Source organism: Lynx canadensis, chromosome A1 (genome assembly GCF_007474595.2).
Source record: "Lynx canadensis isolate LIC74 chromosome A1, mLynCan4.pri.v2, whole genome shotgun sequence".
NCBI lineage: Eukaryota > Metazoa > Chordata > Mammalia > Carnivora > Felidae > Lynx > Lynx canadensis.
This window is the reverse complement of record NC_044303.2, coordinates 25,017,529-25,034,572: the sequence shown is the minus strand read 5'-3', so window position 1 is coordinate 25,034,572 and position 17,044 is coordinate 25,017,529. Positions and strand designations below refer to the sequence as shown.

The 17,044-nt window shown below is 50.0% G+C and overlaps 1 protein-coding gene across 1 annotated transcript in view; it reads right to left on the bottom strand.

Annotated features, from left to right (window-relative positions):
* Nucleotides 1–246: 246 nt before the first annotated feature.
* SIAH3 (siah E3 ubiquitin protein ligase family member 3) overlaps nucleotides 247–17,044 on the bottom strand; it is a 68,064-nt gene continuing 51,266 nt past the window's right edge. Inside the window, exon 2 of the mRNA XM_030333817.1 lies at nucleotides 247–977. Within this exon, the coding sequence (XP_030189677.1) occupies nucleotides 309–977 (669 nt within the window). The 3' untranslated portion in view covers nucleotides 247–308. The remainder of the gene's footprint in view (nucleotides 978–17,044) is intronic.

Sequence of the window (17,044 nt, the reverse complement as noted above, 5' to 3'; positions counted from 1 at the left end):
GACCTGGGGGTGGCAGGAAATAACCCTCCCGATCAAAGTGGATTAGAAATGCTCTAGAAAACTCTACCGACAAATCAGGACAAACATCACACCAAGGTCTTGAATCACAGGATGTTTACCTACTAAAATGCCCATGGCAGACAAAGACTAAGTACCACAAAGTACCTGAGACAAAAAAAAAGAAGGGAGGGAAGGAGGGAGAAGAATAAAAAGGAGCCTGGAGTCCCGGCGACCGGGGATCCCAGGGCCACAGGCGGAGTGTCTCGGCGGAGGGGGGGCCGTGCGGGAACGTCCGTTGGCCTCTGGCTTCACACCTCGGCTTCTGCGGAGCAGACCTCGGCGGCGGTGATGGCGATGCCGATGGCGAGGCTGCCGTTGTCGGAGAAGAGCTGGGCCAGGGAGGTGTTGAGGACGAGGCAGTCCCCGTCGGTGATCACCGAGTCCACGCACTCGAGAACGGACCGGGGGGTGGCCTCCCACTTGAGACGCCGGTGGTTTCTGTTGAGCTCCAGGCGGTAGGTGAAGCAGTCGGCCTGGGTGGGGGTCCCGATCAGCATCATGGTGGCAAAGAACTGGGGGTGCCCTTCGTGCCTCTCCTGTTTCCTGAGCACCAGCAGGAAGTGGTGGCCGAGGCAGGAGTGCATGATGATCCAGTCGGCTGGGGCGGGGAGGTGCGTGTCCGTGGCCAGGAAGACTATCTCCGCTCCCTGGAGGATGTCAACCCTGTGCATCTGCCGCAGGTGGGGCACCACCACCTCCAGGTGGCCTTCCCACTGGCAGGAGAACAAGGGGCACGTGCAGGGTGTCCCCTGGGCGGCGTGCAGCCCCGCCTCCTGGTGGCGGAGGCGGTGGGGGCGGGCGTGGTGGCGGAGGTGGTGGTGGGGGCGGTGGGGGCGGTGGTGGTGGGTGAGGTGGTGAGGGGGGAAGCCGCCTTGCTCTGGTGCGCTCTGAGTGACGGCGCGTCGGCTGGACACATACTGCGGGAGAGAGGAGAGTGTTAGTGGCTGAGGCCAGTCCCTCAGCCTGGCTGAGACTCCCCAGGTGTGCCAAGGGTGGAAAGCAGGCGGCGAAAGCTTTGTTTCTTAAAAAAAAAAAAAAAAACAAAACCAAACCAAGGGGCCGGGGCTACCCGGGTGGCTCGGTCGGTCGAACATCCGACTCTTGATTTCGGCTCCGGTCACCATCTCACGGTTCGTGAGTTCGAGCCCCACGTTGGGCTGACCCGTGCAGCGCCTGCTGGGGATTCCCTGTCTCCCTCTCTGCATGCCTTCGCTGCTCCCCTGAGCACACCATGCGTTCTCTCTCTTTCTCTCTTTCTCAAGATAAATAAATATTAAAGCCACCACCCCACCAGAAATGAGGGGAAACTGCCAGACTGTTCTCCAAAGTGGCAGCACCATTTTGTATTCCCGTCGGCCGGGTAAGAGGATTCCAGTGTCTCCCCGTCCTCGCCAACACTTGTGATTATCCGATTTGACAGATGCTTTCATGAGACACAATTAAATTGTCCTGAAGGTCTTGCCGGATCTAGGTGCTGAGACACTGTTAAATCTTCTCCACGTCATGTCATTTTGGTATAGGATCTAAATTGTGCCAATTAAAAATGGAAGCTCCCGCAAAAAATTCCTTTCGCGAAGAAGATATTTTCCAAAGCTAACAGCATGTTAAAAAAAAAAACCACAACCAAACCCCTAAAAAAAATTGAGGTAGATGCCTTGGGTGGTTGAGATTCTGAAACTTGAGTCCAAGAAAAGACAATATTTATGTCTTTCTGATTCCTTAACAAAATACTGAAACAAATAGGCAATTTCCCCCTTCAACGTGCATTATGATGGTCATTAGTCATAAAGACAAAAAGCAATTTTTTTTTTGCTTTTTTAATACCGCTGATATTTTTGTGCAGGCATTAGAAGCCAATGGAATTCCTCCCCTCCCTTTCTTATCATTGATATTATTATATTTTTTTACGTTTAATTATTTATTTTGAGAGAGAGAGAGAGAGAGAGAGAGAGAGACAATCCCAAGCGACTCCACACTGTCAGCACAGAGCCCGACGTGGGGCTCGAACTCACGAACTGTGAGATCATGACCAGAGCTGAAATCAAGAGCCGGCCGCCTAACCGACTGAGCCACCCAGGCGACCCCACTGCTATTCTTATTAGAACAACGCTGCGGTAAGTGCCTGTTTGTCCTTCCAGTGCTGCCAGGGGTTGTGCCGTCTTGGGTGCCCTCCCCTGGGTCCTCAGGAGGGATGCAGAGCTGATGATGTGCAACTTGGGCCACAGTTCCCAGGCAGGGAGCCTCATCTGTGACTCCCGGGACTTCGCCCTTACCCCCGACCGCCCCCCCCAGCGGGCACATTTCTGCCCTGTTCCAGGCTCACTGCTCCAGAGCAGCTTCCCAGGGGCTCAATGAGAGGAAGCCTCCACCCTGAGACTCTCCCGATCCTTTGTTCCTCGTGGCAGTGTGTCCACAAACACCCCCGCCCCAGGAGCTGTGATGGCTCTTGCTGATCAGGTATCAGTAAACACTGATTGAATACCTTCTCTGGCCCGGACCGTGAGGGTGCTTAGGGGGATCAGCTGTGAGCAGGATGAACCGTGTTTCTGGCTGTGGGTGGCACAGACATCAGCGTGCGCCTCATTAATCGTGATTTTTGCAAGGCTCCTCCCTGTGACCCGAGGACTACGGTTCCTATTTTTTCAGTTGAAGAAACAGGCTTCCGTGGTTGCGTGCCCAAGGTTACAAAGCTTGGCCGTTTTGACGCCCCCCTGACTCTGAACATGGCAGCCCCGCTCGCTCCCCCCCTTCTCCCTCCCTGAAGCTCTCCCTGCCTCCAGTTCCTCCTCCATTCCTGGAGTTCCAGCTCGGGTTCCTTGAATTAGCCTTGTGGGACCGGGGCCGTGCAGTGAGGTGGCACCTCGCGGGGCGCTCGGGGCACGAGGCCATCCCGGGGCAGCCGGCCTCTGGGCGGAACTCAGGCACCGTGTCCCTTGTGCCCCGGCTCTCCAAGCCCTATCAGGACTGCAGGTGCCTTTGGACCCTTGCCTCCTCCTCTCGGTTCCTTTCGTCCCCAACGTGGAGAGTTTGAGGGTGAAGGTCGGCCTTCTGACTCGTGCCACTGTGGCTGCCAGGGTGCCCGTCTCCCTGGGCTCGAGCCTGGCTAATGGTGGAGGCCTGGTTGGCTTCCCTTTCTTTAGGGTATCCTGGGCCCCACCCCCCCTCCGCTGCGTACACACCCCCCACATGGTGTGCGGGTCGCCCTGTGGCCCGGGTGACCTAGAGGCAGGCGGGCGTCGCACCAGCTCTGCTCTGGGGTTGTTCGCTCCAGCTGCCAGTTTCTGCGCCCTGCCCGGGGACGGCAGCCGACCTGGGGGGTGAGCCACAGGGGCCTTTCCGTGGTTCCTGCGCTGTTCCTGGGCGGAAGCGGAGGGGCAGCGTGCCGTCACCCATCCTGCACCCCTGCCAGGCCCATGAGGGAGGCTGTGTTCCAGAATCCCGCTAGTGATGGGTCTGACTTCCCCTCTCGTGTTAAATACAGGAAAGGGGACTGACTAGTAGGTAACCTCTGCTAGGAATTAGGCACTGTGGAAAGTTGGTATTTTTTTGCATAATTACTTCATTTAATTTTTCACAGGAAAGATCAATTCCTCTTTATTTTTTTAACGTTTATTTATTTTTAGGACAGAGAGAGACAGAGCATGAGCGGGGGAGGGGCAGAGAGAGAGGGAGACACAGAATCGGAAGCAGGCTCCAGGCTCTGAGCGGTCAGCACAGAGCCCGACGCGGGGCTCGAACTCACGGACCGTGAGATCCTGACCTGAGCCGAAGGTGGACACTTAACCGACCGAGCCACCCAGGCGCCCCGATCAATTCCTCTTTAAAAGACAGATGAAAAACTTAAATCTGGCTTAGCTCCTACCTGCCTGCTGGTGGCATGTACCATTCAGTCAGTGGGAGAGGGGGAGTTTCTCGTATCCCTTGGGAACGTACAAAAGCCCAGGGCTCGCACACTGTCGGCCACATGCCAGGGTCCCCCCAGGTCTTTCCAACAGACTCAGGCCTGGCAGTGGGGTTCGTCTGCTGGGCTCAAGAGGACCGGTCTCGGCCTCTCACGGAAAGCCCCAAACGCGGTCCCCTCTCCCAGCCTCTGAGAAGCTCCTCTCTCTCACTTTGTCTTTACAACAATCACTAGAGAAACATATTATATTAGTCTTGCAGATGAAGAAACCTGGAGATGTTGAGTCCCTTGCCCAAGGTGACGTGGCTCATAAGGGGTGCCGCTGGGAACAGAGCCCAGATCAGTCAAAGGTGACAGAGATCAGAGTCTGTGATGATCACAGGCTGGATGTCTGCAGACTCTATTCTGTTTCACTGTTTATTTGTCCCGTAGCCCTGATTAAGTCAGTTTCCCTATCAACAAAATATGTATCTCAAAGGGTTGTTTGGGGATCGAAGGAAATAATGCTTGTGAGACAGCTTTAATAACTACATCAAATTATTACAAGTATTGCAATACTTGTTAGTAAGTATTACATCAAGATGGCATTTCCCTTTAGATGTGGATTTGGGTGATTACTTCCGGTGGCCTTCTGCCTCAGTCCATGCCTGCCTGTGTCTGTCCTGGCCAGATGATCTTTGCACTTGGGCAGCACTCTGGACTGAACACAGGCCAACGTAAGGGCCTGGAAACCCCAACATTGCACTTGGCCTGGGGCCTCCTGTCCCCACACAGACCCATGATGGCAGAACATCCTGAAATTCCCGTCGCAGAAATGGGTCTCTGGGGGTCCTGGTAGAGATGGAGAAGAGGTGGCCGTGGTGCCGGAGAGCGGCCAGAGGCGGCAAGATATCACCGGTGCTCAGGGGAAGTCATTAAGGGGCCCAAGAGACACAGCTTCCTGCGGTAGAGCGCTCCTGCGCGCTCAGGATGGGGCCGGTGGTAAGTCCCACTCTTGTCCAACCAGAGGACCTTAGCAACGGCCCTTCCACCTTGCTTCCTTGCTTCCTTCGGCCTCATCTTCCACTAGCCTTTTCATTTTTTAATTGCTGCTGGGTGACAAAGGCCAGGGCACAATCTGAAGCCACTGAAGTGAATGACCATGCAAATAGAGCAGGACACTATCAACTCAGGGAGCCCCTGCGGATCGCTGTGCCCCAAGAAGGCTCTAGGAATAAACCCAGCCTTAATTCTTCCCCTTCTTCCTGCTCCATTTTCTGATGCAAAATATGTTTCGTTTAGACGATCTTCGGGTGAGTGAGGTCACAGGGTTTCTGGCAGGGAGAAAGGATTCTTTTAATTGGCAAAATGCTAATCGTTTTGGAAAATGAATTCTAATCTTCCCATCTAATACAGCGGATGTGTGAGTAATTACTTTCCTTCACTAAACTGTTAATGCAACATTAGTGATTACGCTAATTAAAACTAATGAACTCTTACAGGCTGATAAACTCCTCAGTCAGTCAGCAGATGCCTTCCTCCCATTGGCTGTATTTAACTTCCCATTTGGAAGAGAGATCTTGAATTAACCTTTAGAATAATGTGCAAAATTGGGTTTAGAAGTGTTAGGCTTTATGGACTGGGTATAATTCTTTCCCCAAGCATTAGTGAGACCATTTCCACTGAGGGTGTAATTGAATTTAAAAAACGCCTTCCTTAATTTGATCAGCCACACTCCTATGGTTGGTAATGGCTCTCTCTCCAAATCCTGGCCTCCAAAGAGGACAACTGCCCCTGGAAAATCTCATGACCCTTTCTGCTCTCTGTGGCCAGCAAGCCCTGCTTGCTACTGTATTTCAGCTGGGGGAGGGTTTGCACCCAATTTCAAATGATAGGCATTTGCTTAGACTTTGCTCACCCAAAGTCTCTTTTGTGAGAGCGACTTAAGGGGGGGTGTGGGGGAGGGGAGAGCAACATGCTTATCAGTGCATTTCACACCCAGGGCTGAAAAGCAGGTGGGGAGGGGGTAAAATTTCAGGATAGGTATCAGAGTTTGGGGATAACGTCAAGGCCTGCACCAAGTTTGTAATCAGGGCTGCTAAGAAGAGGGAATAATTGTTAGCTACCCTAGGTCCCACTCTGCAGTGCCTAAAAATTCTCACTCTTTCCAGGAGGGACGGTCAAGGCTGAAGGCTGAGCTTTGCCTGGTCTATTTTCCCCGGACACCTTGGCCCTTCCCCTCTTTTCGTCAAAACCTACCGTGACTGTAGACGTGCCCACAAAACCCAGGAGGACTCTGGAATGCCTTCCAAGCAGTCAAAAAATACGCTGAGAGCAGAAAACAACAGTGGGACTCTTGTCACCTGGGATAGAACATCTTCATTAGAGAATGTGTCCCATGCTCCATTTCCCCCAGACTTAGTTATACTTGGGACACAGATGGATGAGATCTTCCTGTGGACAGCATGGTAATGTCCATGATTTTCTTTGAAATATTTTAGTGGGAGGGATGTGGTATAAACGTGAACCTTTTTAACCAGACTGTAGAGGCTATCAGTTCCCTAATCAGAAGTCACTCTTTGAGGTGATTATCCGACACGTTAGCAGGAAGGCCACACTCCAGAGATGACAACTGCCATTGCCTCAGTATCCATATTTCTGATCCACACCAGATGCTGCTAATTAACATTTCGCAGAGGCTTTCGTTGGTGAAATTGGGGGTTAGTTAGTCAGAATAACGAAGGCTAGAAATGGACTTGCCTGTATGAAATTCATGGTTTTCAAGCCATGAAGATCGGTTTAAGTATTGCAGAGAGATCCTTCACTGTAGGGGTGGGCCTGGAAGCTTATTCTCTAAACATTGCTGTATCTGGCCACCGAGTCAAGGCCCATCTCTAAGAATACCAGATTCTTGCCTCCGTTACATCATTGCACACACAGTTTCTTTTACCGATGAGCAAAATTATGTAAATTCAGCAGGGAGATATGGGTTAGCAGACACACAGAAGGCTTGGGCCTTGGGATATATATATGCCGTTAACTAATTGGAAAAGAGGACAGTGAAAACGAAAATTTTGGTGAACCAAACTTTTTTTTTTTTTTTTAACATTTATTTATTTTTGAGACAGAGAGAGAGCATGAACGGGGGAGGGTCAGAGAGAGAGGGAGACACAGAATCTGAAACAGGCTCCAGGCTCTGAGCCGTCAGCCCAGAGCCCGACACGGGGCTGGAACCCACAGACCATGAGATCATGACCTGAGCCAAAGTCGGACGCTCAACCGACTGAGCCACCCAGGTGCCCCTGAACCAAACTTTTTAAGAACCAAGATCCGTGGGCAAAGAGCAGCGAGAGGGGTCCATACACGTGTCTGTACGCACACCAGTCCTATGATTTCGAAAGCCCTCTTGACCCGCCTGGTCAGGTATACATCCAGGACAGTCTCACTCTGTGAGGAGCAGGGAAGGAATATGTGGGTGACATTCTGAGAACAAAACCTAGGACTCAGATCTTGAGCTCTCAGGGCCCTTCTTTAGTTCCTAGGCCCTGGCTCTTGGCTGCCCGGGGCTGGTTGATTTATACATAGTTTCCTGCCTTTTGAGAGCCTTCAGGATGGGGACTTGTTGCCCACACGTCCTCACTGCTCACATGGTGCCTGACACGCGTTAGATGCTTGATACGTATTTGTGCCATCCATCGGGCTATTAGTGACACCTTCACGTACGAGGATCATGTTGGCTCTTGTCCTTTATAGCATTTAGGTGCCTCAGCCACAGTCCCGACTGATGTTGTCTGAGACCAATAAGCCTCCATAAGATGGATGCCGCCTCTCTCTCTCTGCCCTGTGGAGTCAAACGGCAGTTAAGACCTGTCCGGCTCACGCTGAAATTACTAGCTCGCGGCCTTCTCTCCTCAGCTAGGGTGGACGCCATTGAGGGCAGGGGCCGTATTTAGTTTGCCCAGTGCCTAGCCCAGTGATGGGCAAATCCAGCACTTGGAAGAATCTGGCATCGGGTAAACTCTCCATCAGCTTTTGTTGCTGGAGTAAACGAATGCGTGAATGATGTATAAATGGAACCCTGTTCTGGACCGTATCCTTGGAAAGGCTGTTTGTTTTCAGGTGGAGGCCCTGTCCTGCGCCTTTTATTTTTGGCTGCTACATTTCCAGGAGTGCGTAGGTGTGTGTGTGTGTCCTTGTGAGTCCACGGCCGTGGGCTTATCAGGAAGGTCTCCTGGCAGCCCCTTACCCAGAACCCAGCGGTGATGGGACACAGAGTAGGCGCGGGGCTCTGGCCAGGAGGAGGACACCGAGGACAGTGCTCAGCTGCTGTCGTAGGCCATGAAATAAAAGCCTTGAGGAACAAACTTTTCATGTCAGAGGGGTACTTTATTTGCTTTTACTTTTTTTACAGAGATTACTCTAAGCCTCAGACATTCCTTTTATTAATAGCAGATTGCTCTTTACAAGTTGTTTGAGAAGGACAGGCCGCTCGATCGACCCAGGAAATCTGTCCGCTTGCTAGACTGATCTAGACCCACTTTCCCCTCCCATACCTCGGCAAGACCGCTGACGTAGCAAAAGGCTGAATGCACCCATATACTCTTCCGGCTATACCCCTCCTCTTGAGGTGAGGCACTGATGGGTTGTGCCTGCCCGGAGCCCTTGAACCGACCCTTGGAGACCACACTCCAGATAACGGAGATCCTGTATTCCCTACCCAATGGCTCTAAGTCAACGTCCTGTAGCTGTGCTATTTCTGGGACCCAACATCCAGAAGGTGGACCGTTAGACATGAGATATGGCCCATGGATGACTATTTTGGGGGGATATGCACAGAGTTGGGATGTGTGGCCTGTGGAGGTTCATTTGCCTTTGCCTGGGACCTGTCACAGTGCCAGACTAAGCCTCATGACGAAGAACGCAAGACAGGCCACTGGCTGGGGGTCGTGGCCATGCAGATCATTCCGGAAGGGGGAATTCCTAAAGGGGGAGGATAGAACATATTTTAAGAGTCTCTTACCTTGATTTGTACTCATAAGTATCTGAACTTGGAAGCGTGTGAACCTCCATCTGCAGTTTGGCCTTGAGCCCTGCAAACGTCAGGGGCGGGCCTGCAGTCCCACCACGTAGTCAGAGGAGTGCCTGTCCGTCTTCATTTACTCTCTGGCTCTGCCTTTCATCTGCGAGATTTTGAGCCTGCTGATGAGTATTATGAATCTTGCAGATGAAAGGACTTTTTCTTAAAAGCAACTTTTCGCGTACTGACATTTTTATATCTGCATTTGGCAAGCGAAACCCGGTGCCTGGGTGAGCCGTTTAAAGGTTAAAAATAGGGGCGCCTGGGTGGCTCAGTCGGTTAAGCGGCCGACTTCCGCTCAGGTCACGATCTCGCGGTTTGTGGGTTCGAGCCCCGCGTAGGGCTCTGTGCTGACAGCTCGGAGCCTGGAGCCTGCTTCCGATTCTGTGTCTCCCTCTCTCTCTGCCCCTCCCCTGCTCATGCTCTGTCTCTGTCTCAAAACTAAATAAACATTAAAATAATAATAATAAAAATAAAGGTTAAAAATAGATGAATCGAAGCCCCGTTAACGTGAGCATCTCCTTAGGAGGAAGGAGGGAGTGACGCAGGGGGGGTGTGCCCAGCCTGCTGCGAGAACCACCTCGCCCAGTCTGCCCAAGCTCAGGCTGCGGGCATCGGTGCCGCTCAGGGTTATGGGTACGGTAGGAGCCGGTGCCGGAACCTGGGACGGGGGCCTCTTGCTGAAAATGGCTACGCGCCCACAGGCCGACGTCACAAGTTGTGAGGGGCAGAGGTGTGTCCTCGGTGTTCTGGGACCTTCTGGTGGCCAGGCTGCTCCCCCGGTCTCCAGGGACTCCACAGATTCAGCCTGCTCTGCCAGAGCTCCGTACCTTCCTCAGCCTTTTCGCCTGGAGCACCCTTTGTCCTGGCTAAGTTGTATTCCTCCTCGGCGCGTTCCAAACTCTCAATGGGTTGGTCTGTGGCTGGTATATTTCCTTTGTAACACACGACACGCTTATTCGAGGTCCAGGTTTCCTGTTAGACCGTGAGGTGAGCTCCAGGTGGGCGAGCATTATATCTGTATCCCCAGTGACAGTAGCGTAGGAACGTGGTAGGTTCCCCAGAAACATTTTTGGAGAAGACGAATGAACGACCCCTCCCCATTGACCTGTTATACTAGCATAATCTGACCACTTTTCACCGTCTGGCTGCTACTCCCCTGGGGCAAATCTCCCTCATCACCTCTCTGGGCTTTACCAGAGCCTCCTGACTAGTTGTCGTGGGGCTGAAAGGTGGACCCCCGAAATAGGTCAACCTCCTAACTTCTGGAACCTGTGAATGTGACTTTATCTGAGCAAAAGGGGGCTTTGCTGATGTAAATAAGTTCAAGATCTTGAGATGAAATCATCCTGGATTATCCAGCTAGGCCCTCAGTCTAACGGCAGGCATCCTTAGAAGCGACAGAAGAGGAGACATAGGCGGAAGAGAAAGCCGCAGAGGGGAAGACCATGGAAAGATCGAGGAAGAAGTTGCAATGATGTGGCCGCAAGTCAAGGAATGCCTGGAGCCACCAGAACCAGAAGAAGCAGTGAAGGATTTTCTCTTAGAGCCTTCAGAGAGGATGTGGCCCTTCAGAGGGGAAGTGACCAGGTCATTTCACCCAAAAGACCAAAACACCTTCCTTCAGAATTTTGGCCTCCAGAACGGTGTGAGAGATTTTCTGTTATTTTGAGCCATCAAGCCGGTGATAATTGTATGGTAGCCCTGGGAAACTAATACATGAGTCTCCCTGTGTCCGTTCTTGCCTCATACGGACTGTAATTTGTCTCACCAAGTATTTTAATGGGTTTCCATCCCATTCCGAATAAAGCCAAAGATCCCTATCATGGCCACCAAGAGCTGACACACTCTGGCTCCCAGCTAACTCCCTGGCCTCGCCTTTTTCCCACCCCTATCCTCCTTGCTCCCTTTGCTCTAAAGAATTTACCACCTTTTGTGCGTTAAACGTGCTGTCTACACCTGTCACAGGGCCTTTGCACGCTCTCTTTGCTTAGAACACTATCAGATACCCATGCTGGGTCTCTCTCCCACTTCATTTGCAGTGCTGCTCTGCAAATACCTTCAATCTGAGGCTGCCTTCCCTCCCCTTCACTTACAAAAAACCTCTCTCCATCCTCTTACTCTAATTTATTTTACTCCATGGCATTTATTGACACTATGGAACTATAATGTACATATAGTATAGGTCATATATCTACGCGCGTGTACTGTACTGTCTTCTCTACTGTAATGTAAGTTTCTTGGGACTAGGAACTTGGCTATCTTGGTTAACTACTGTATCTCTAGAACATTATCTGGTACCTAAAAGAGAACAGCGTTTTTTTTTTTTTTTTTTCCAAATGAATGAATAATTTCCTCTTGGTCTTAAGCTCTTCCATCTTAGAGGACCCGAGCGAAGCGTCCCTGTCACTGGAATGTCGATGTGACTGTCCTCATTCCTGACACCCTGCCCCGGTCTCCCCATCAGAGTTTTGGGCAGCTGTGACTTGCTGGGTTTCTCCCAACCTGTGACTGCTGAAACCATGGAACTTCTCGTGTCTGCAGGGAACTAGGAAGGCAATGGAGAGAGGCATTCGTTCGTGTGTGTCCTTGATCCCTGCATCAGTAGTATCTCTGAACTACTGATTTGCAGATTCAGAGTTAAGATGTACCAGAAGCATTCCTGAGCTCACTCTGACTAGCTTTCAAAGTGGGCTCATGCTTAGGGTCAGGCCTACCTTACCGTGCATAATGTTAGGCCTGTCCTCCAGAACTTTCTGGCCCGTCCATCCTGGCTCCCAGCCTCCAGATTTCCCACCCCTGATGAATTCACGCCTGCACACTGTCCTCCTCAAAGGCTTCTAGGCCCATCATGTCCAGGCTGTGAGAGAAGCAGAGGTTCTCTGCGTGCCTAGGACCCCCAGAACTAGGAATTCTGGTTTCCTCCCTGAGAACTCGCCTCTTTCCTGGATGATTAAGACTGGGAACTGCTTCACTGTCAGGGAACACTGTCTACACACAGGCATGGATATGGCCTCTAGTCGTTCCGGGATGATCGTCAACTCACAATCCATACGCTAATACCAGAAATGCACAGATCTAGAGCAGAGGACCGGGTCGTTTCACACAAAAGACCATCTTTTGACAGCAGGCTAAATTCCCAAATAATGATCTTTAGCAGATTAGGCCTCCCTAGAAGCTTGTCCTTAAAATAGGAAGTGTGTCATTTGATCAAGAGTAGATGGCAAGTTGGTGCTACAGAGTGGAAAGAAAACATATTTGAAGTCTGACAAACTTGGAAATGAATCCTGGCTTTGCTACTAAAACCCGTGAGACTGTGGACTTGTTAATTAACCTCCCTGTCCTTCAGTTTCTTTATAAGGTGGGGATTATGATGCCATAGGGTTGAAGTGAGGACTGAATGAGATGCAAAGTACATTGTATAGTATCTGGCCCCAAGTAAGGAGATATTCTTACCGAAGTTATCATTGCGTTCACTACTATTATCTTTATCTGGCTAGTGGATGGAGATGTGAGCTAAGGAAATTCACCCTGCATAATTTCTAGGCCCATAGCTGAGTTAGATGAAGTCGTAAAAACACCAAAGCCCTTCCAAATCTCCCGTAAAGCTCCCTGAAAATTCTCACCCGAGACCGGTGTTTTCACTAGCAAAAGCCTTTTACTATTTCCATCTCATCACTGGCCAACGGATGCTGGTTGCAACGTAGAGAGAGGCTTAATGTATGTAAAGAGCCCGGCTTAGTGCTTGGAACATCGGTGGCCCTCAGTAAATGATTACTGTCACCTTCATCATCGTCGTCACCCGCTAGCATTTTGGTCAATGCAATGCTGCTACAAAGTTTAATCCTACGAGCAGGTCTGGCCCTTGGTCCTCCCACCTTTCCCACCTGCTCCTCCCTCTTTGCTCCACTGAGGGTCTCTTTTGGAGGCCCGTCACCATGCTGGCACGGCCTGAATGGCACTGCGTAGGTAGTGCCTTCCCTTGAGACCAGCTCTCCCTGCCTAGGAGCGATCTCATACTTTCTATACCTTTAAAGCATGTTTCCTGAGGGAAGTTTGCCCTGTGTGTCTTTCTGTTTCCCCAGAGCCTCCGATCCACGCTGCCCATGGCAGTGATATTCCTGATGGTTTGTACCATCATTATAACACCTAAGCAGGCCTGACATGTGGAAGAGTCCCTGAAAGGGACAAAGGTATGGCCACACCACAATGGCTCAAATGAAACAGACCAACAGTACCAAGTGTTGGCAAGGGTGTGGAGCAATTGAAACTCTCATACGCCTGCTCGTGGGCATGTAAAATGATACAATCACTTGGGGAATTTTTTTTTTTTTTTCAGTATCCGTTGAAGCTAAATCTGTGCCAGCTCCTTTGACTCAGCAATCCCACCCCTGGGCATATACGTGTGGGGAAACAATTCTTCATTGATCTCTTCCATTTTTTGCATATCTTGCAAGCATAGCACTGAATGTCCTTTATTCCAGACTAGGTTTTCAAGGATGTTTTTATAGTGAACAGCCTTGAAATATAGAGTTAGTGATTCTTTGGAGCAAAGGGCCAGTTTGCTTATAGCCTTGGGACACAGATACCATATCTGCTTTCGGGATTGAGGGCAGGAGTGCTTGCTGTACATTTTAAGAGATTTGGGTTCCCTAAGCTTTTGTAATAATGCAACATACTGTGTGTGCAGACCTCATCTGGCCCTCTCTGCATAACCCTGTGGGAATTGAGTTTCAAAGAACTGGTGCAAAAATGTGAATGCCTTAAGACAGTCTCTTCAGCAAGTGGTGCTGGGAAAACTGGACAGCGACATGCGGAACAATGAACCTGAACCACTTTCTTACACCATACACAAAAGTAAACTCAAAATGGTTGAAAGATCTCAATGTAAGACAGGAAGCCATCAAAATCCTCGAGGATAAAGCAGGCAAAAACCTCTTTGATCTTGCCCGCAGCAACTTCCTACTCAGCACGTCTCCGGAGGCAAGGGAAACAAAAGTAAGAATGAACTACTGGGACCTCATCAAAATAAAAAGCTTCTGCACAGCGAAGGAAACAATCAGCAAAACTGAAAGGCAACCGACAGAATGGGAGAAGATATTTGCAAACGACATATCAGATAAAGGGTTAGTATCCAAAATCTGTAAAGAACTTCTCAAACTCAACACCCAAAAAACAAATAGTCCAGTGAAGAAATGGGCAAAAGACATGAATAGACACTTCTCCAAAGAAGACGTCCAGATGGCCAACCGACACATGAAAAAAATGCTCAACATCACTCATCATCAGGGAAATACCAATCAAAACCACAATGAGATACCACCTCACACCTGTCAGAATGGCTAACATTAACAAGTTAGGCAACAACAGATGTTGGGGAGGATGCGGAGAAAGAGGATCTCTTTTGCACTGCTGGTGGGAATGCAAGCTGGTGCAGCCACTCTGGAAAACAGGATGGAGGTTCCTCAAAAAACTAAAAATAGAACTACCCTATGACCCAGCAATTGCACTACTAGGCATTTATCCACGGGATACAGGTGTGCTGTTTCAAAGGGACACATGCACCCCCATGTTTATAGCAGCACTATCAACAATAGCCAAAGTATGGAAAGAGCCCAAATATGTCCATCGATGGATGAATGGATAAAGAAGATGTGGTGTGTATATATATATATATATATATATATATATATATATATATATACATATACATACACACACACACAATGGAGTATTGGCAATCAAAAAGAGTGAGATCTTGCCATTTGTAACTATGTGGATGGAACTGGAGTGTATTATGCTAAGTGAAGTTAGTCAGAGAAAGACAAAAATCATATGACATCACTCATATGAGGACTTTAAGAGACAAAACAGATGAACATAAGGGAAGGGAAGCAAAAATAATATAAACACAGGGAGGGGGACAAAACAGAAGAGACTCATAAATATGGAGAACAAACTGAGGGTTACTGGAGGGGAGGGGGGATGGGCTGAATGGGTAAGGGGCATTAAGGAATCTACTCCTGAAATCATTGTTGCACTCTATGCTAACTAACTTGGATGTAAGTTTAAAAAACCAATTAAATGAAAATTAAAAATAAAATAAAAACCACCTAAATGCCCTTTAAATGGCTACATTATGGTACATTCACACAATGGAATGCTACACAGCTATAGCAAGACAATGATTTCCGCAGCACACACAATAGGAAAAAACTTCAAAAATAAGTTGGATAAAGAAAAACTAGACACAGAAGAGGACACACGTAATAATTCTATTTGTATGAAGTTCAAAAGCGTGCAAAACTATGGTGACAGAGGCTTGAACAGCGGTTAGCTTTGTGTGCGGGCATATTGACTGGGAACAGACATGCGGGACACTTTCTTGGGCTGCGCACATTTTAGCTCTCGATCGAGGCGGTGGTTCTATGGATGCACACACACACACACACACACACGTATAAATCCACCGAGATATTGCTAAGGGTCTGTGCACTTCGCTGTATACTATACGTGGACAAACGAACAAAAGAAAGGAGTGGTGTATGTGGCCATTGTCTCTAGGTCACTGTTAAACGGGCACGTTGTGCAAAGCTTAAGGAAGAACGCTAGAAACCTTTTCTTTCATTTCTCCAGGTGCTCATTTGACCCCTGGATTGATCTGGTTGCCCATGAGGCTAATAGCTAGGGGATTGGAAGCTGGGGATGGGAGTCACAGCAGGGACGGGCCCTGGACTCAGCAGGTGGGCTTGCGGCTGCCATTCCTAGGGCGACGCAGGGCCCCGAACCCGGAGGAAAAGCAGTTGAAGGCATTCACAGTCATGCCTGGAGTGGTGCAGGCCCAGCCCTTTGGTTCTAGGGGCAGAAGCCCCCTCTCTGAGCCTAGATTAAGGGGCTGAGGACTGAAACTTGTACCACAGCATGTCAGTGGGTTAGTGGAGGCTAACTGTGGGCTGAATACAGGCTCCCTCCCTCTGCAGTGTGGTTCTCCTCACCCCAGTTGAGGACCAGCACCACCGCCCCGTTGAGAAGCGGCTGACAGCTCTGAGTAAATCCCCGTAAGCGAGGGGGCAGGTGTTTTATTGACTCTAAAGCTTTCTCAGTAGCTGGGTACATATTTAATAAAAATCTTAGGCTTCGGGGGAAGACATGGGAAGGCAGAAGGGAGAACAGTTGCCCTCTGGGCTTGGGAGGTTAGCAGTCTGGCCAGTCCCTAATAACTCATTCATCCAATATTCATCTTTTAAGTTATTACAGTCACCATGTGTCTCTAAGGAACACGTTTATTAGTGTCCACTAAGATAATTAGCCCAATGTACTTCAAGGCAACTGACATTGTTCCCGTAAGTGCATTTCTTTCCAGATTTCTCCGTGGCTGCCTTTCAACGTTGGGCCTGTTGTGTTCGTATTTCTCCCATAGTCCCCAGTGGAGGGTGCTCACTTTCTACTGTTGTCCCAGACTCTCCAGCTGGCCCAAGGGGAAGGAGACTGAGAATCCACCTGCGGCCTAGGATTCTTGCAACCTGCACAACGCCTGCAGCTTGGGTTACATCTAGGATCACCCCAGGGGCTGGGCTTGCCTCCAATCAGTCTGCTTTTCCCCATGCTCTAGGGGAATGTTGTAGAAGGGAAGGCATTTGTGGAGCTCTGAGCGATCCAAAGCACCTGCTTTTGTGCCCTGCACGTGTATAAATCCCAGAGCATCTCTCGTAGTTTCACAAACTGCCCAGCGGGCTAGACCGGCGCGCCTGAAACACTGCAGTGTGCACACGACCCCCCTGGGCATCCTGTGCAAGCGCAGACTCTGATTCAGCAGGTCGGGGCCGGGGCTGACGTGCTGCGTTTCTAACCAGCCTGCGTGTCAGCGCTGCTGGGGCACAGGCTCCACTTGGAGGAGGGGGGGAGCCAGACCGGCTCTTCTCTGCCCACTTACGCCGGGCATCCCTCTTGGAATCAGATAGAGGATTCTTAATGACCGCAGACATTCCTCTTAACTCTGACACTTTAACAACCTCCAGCCCTCGCAG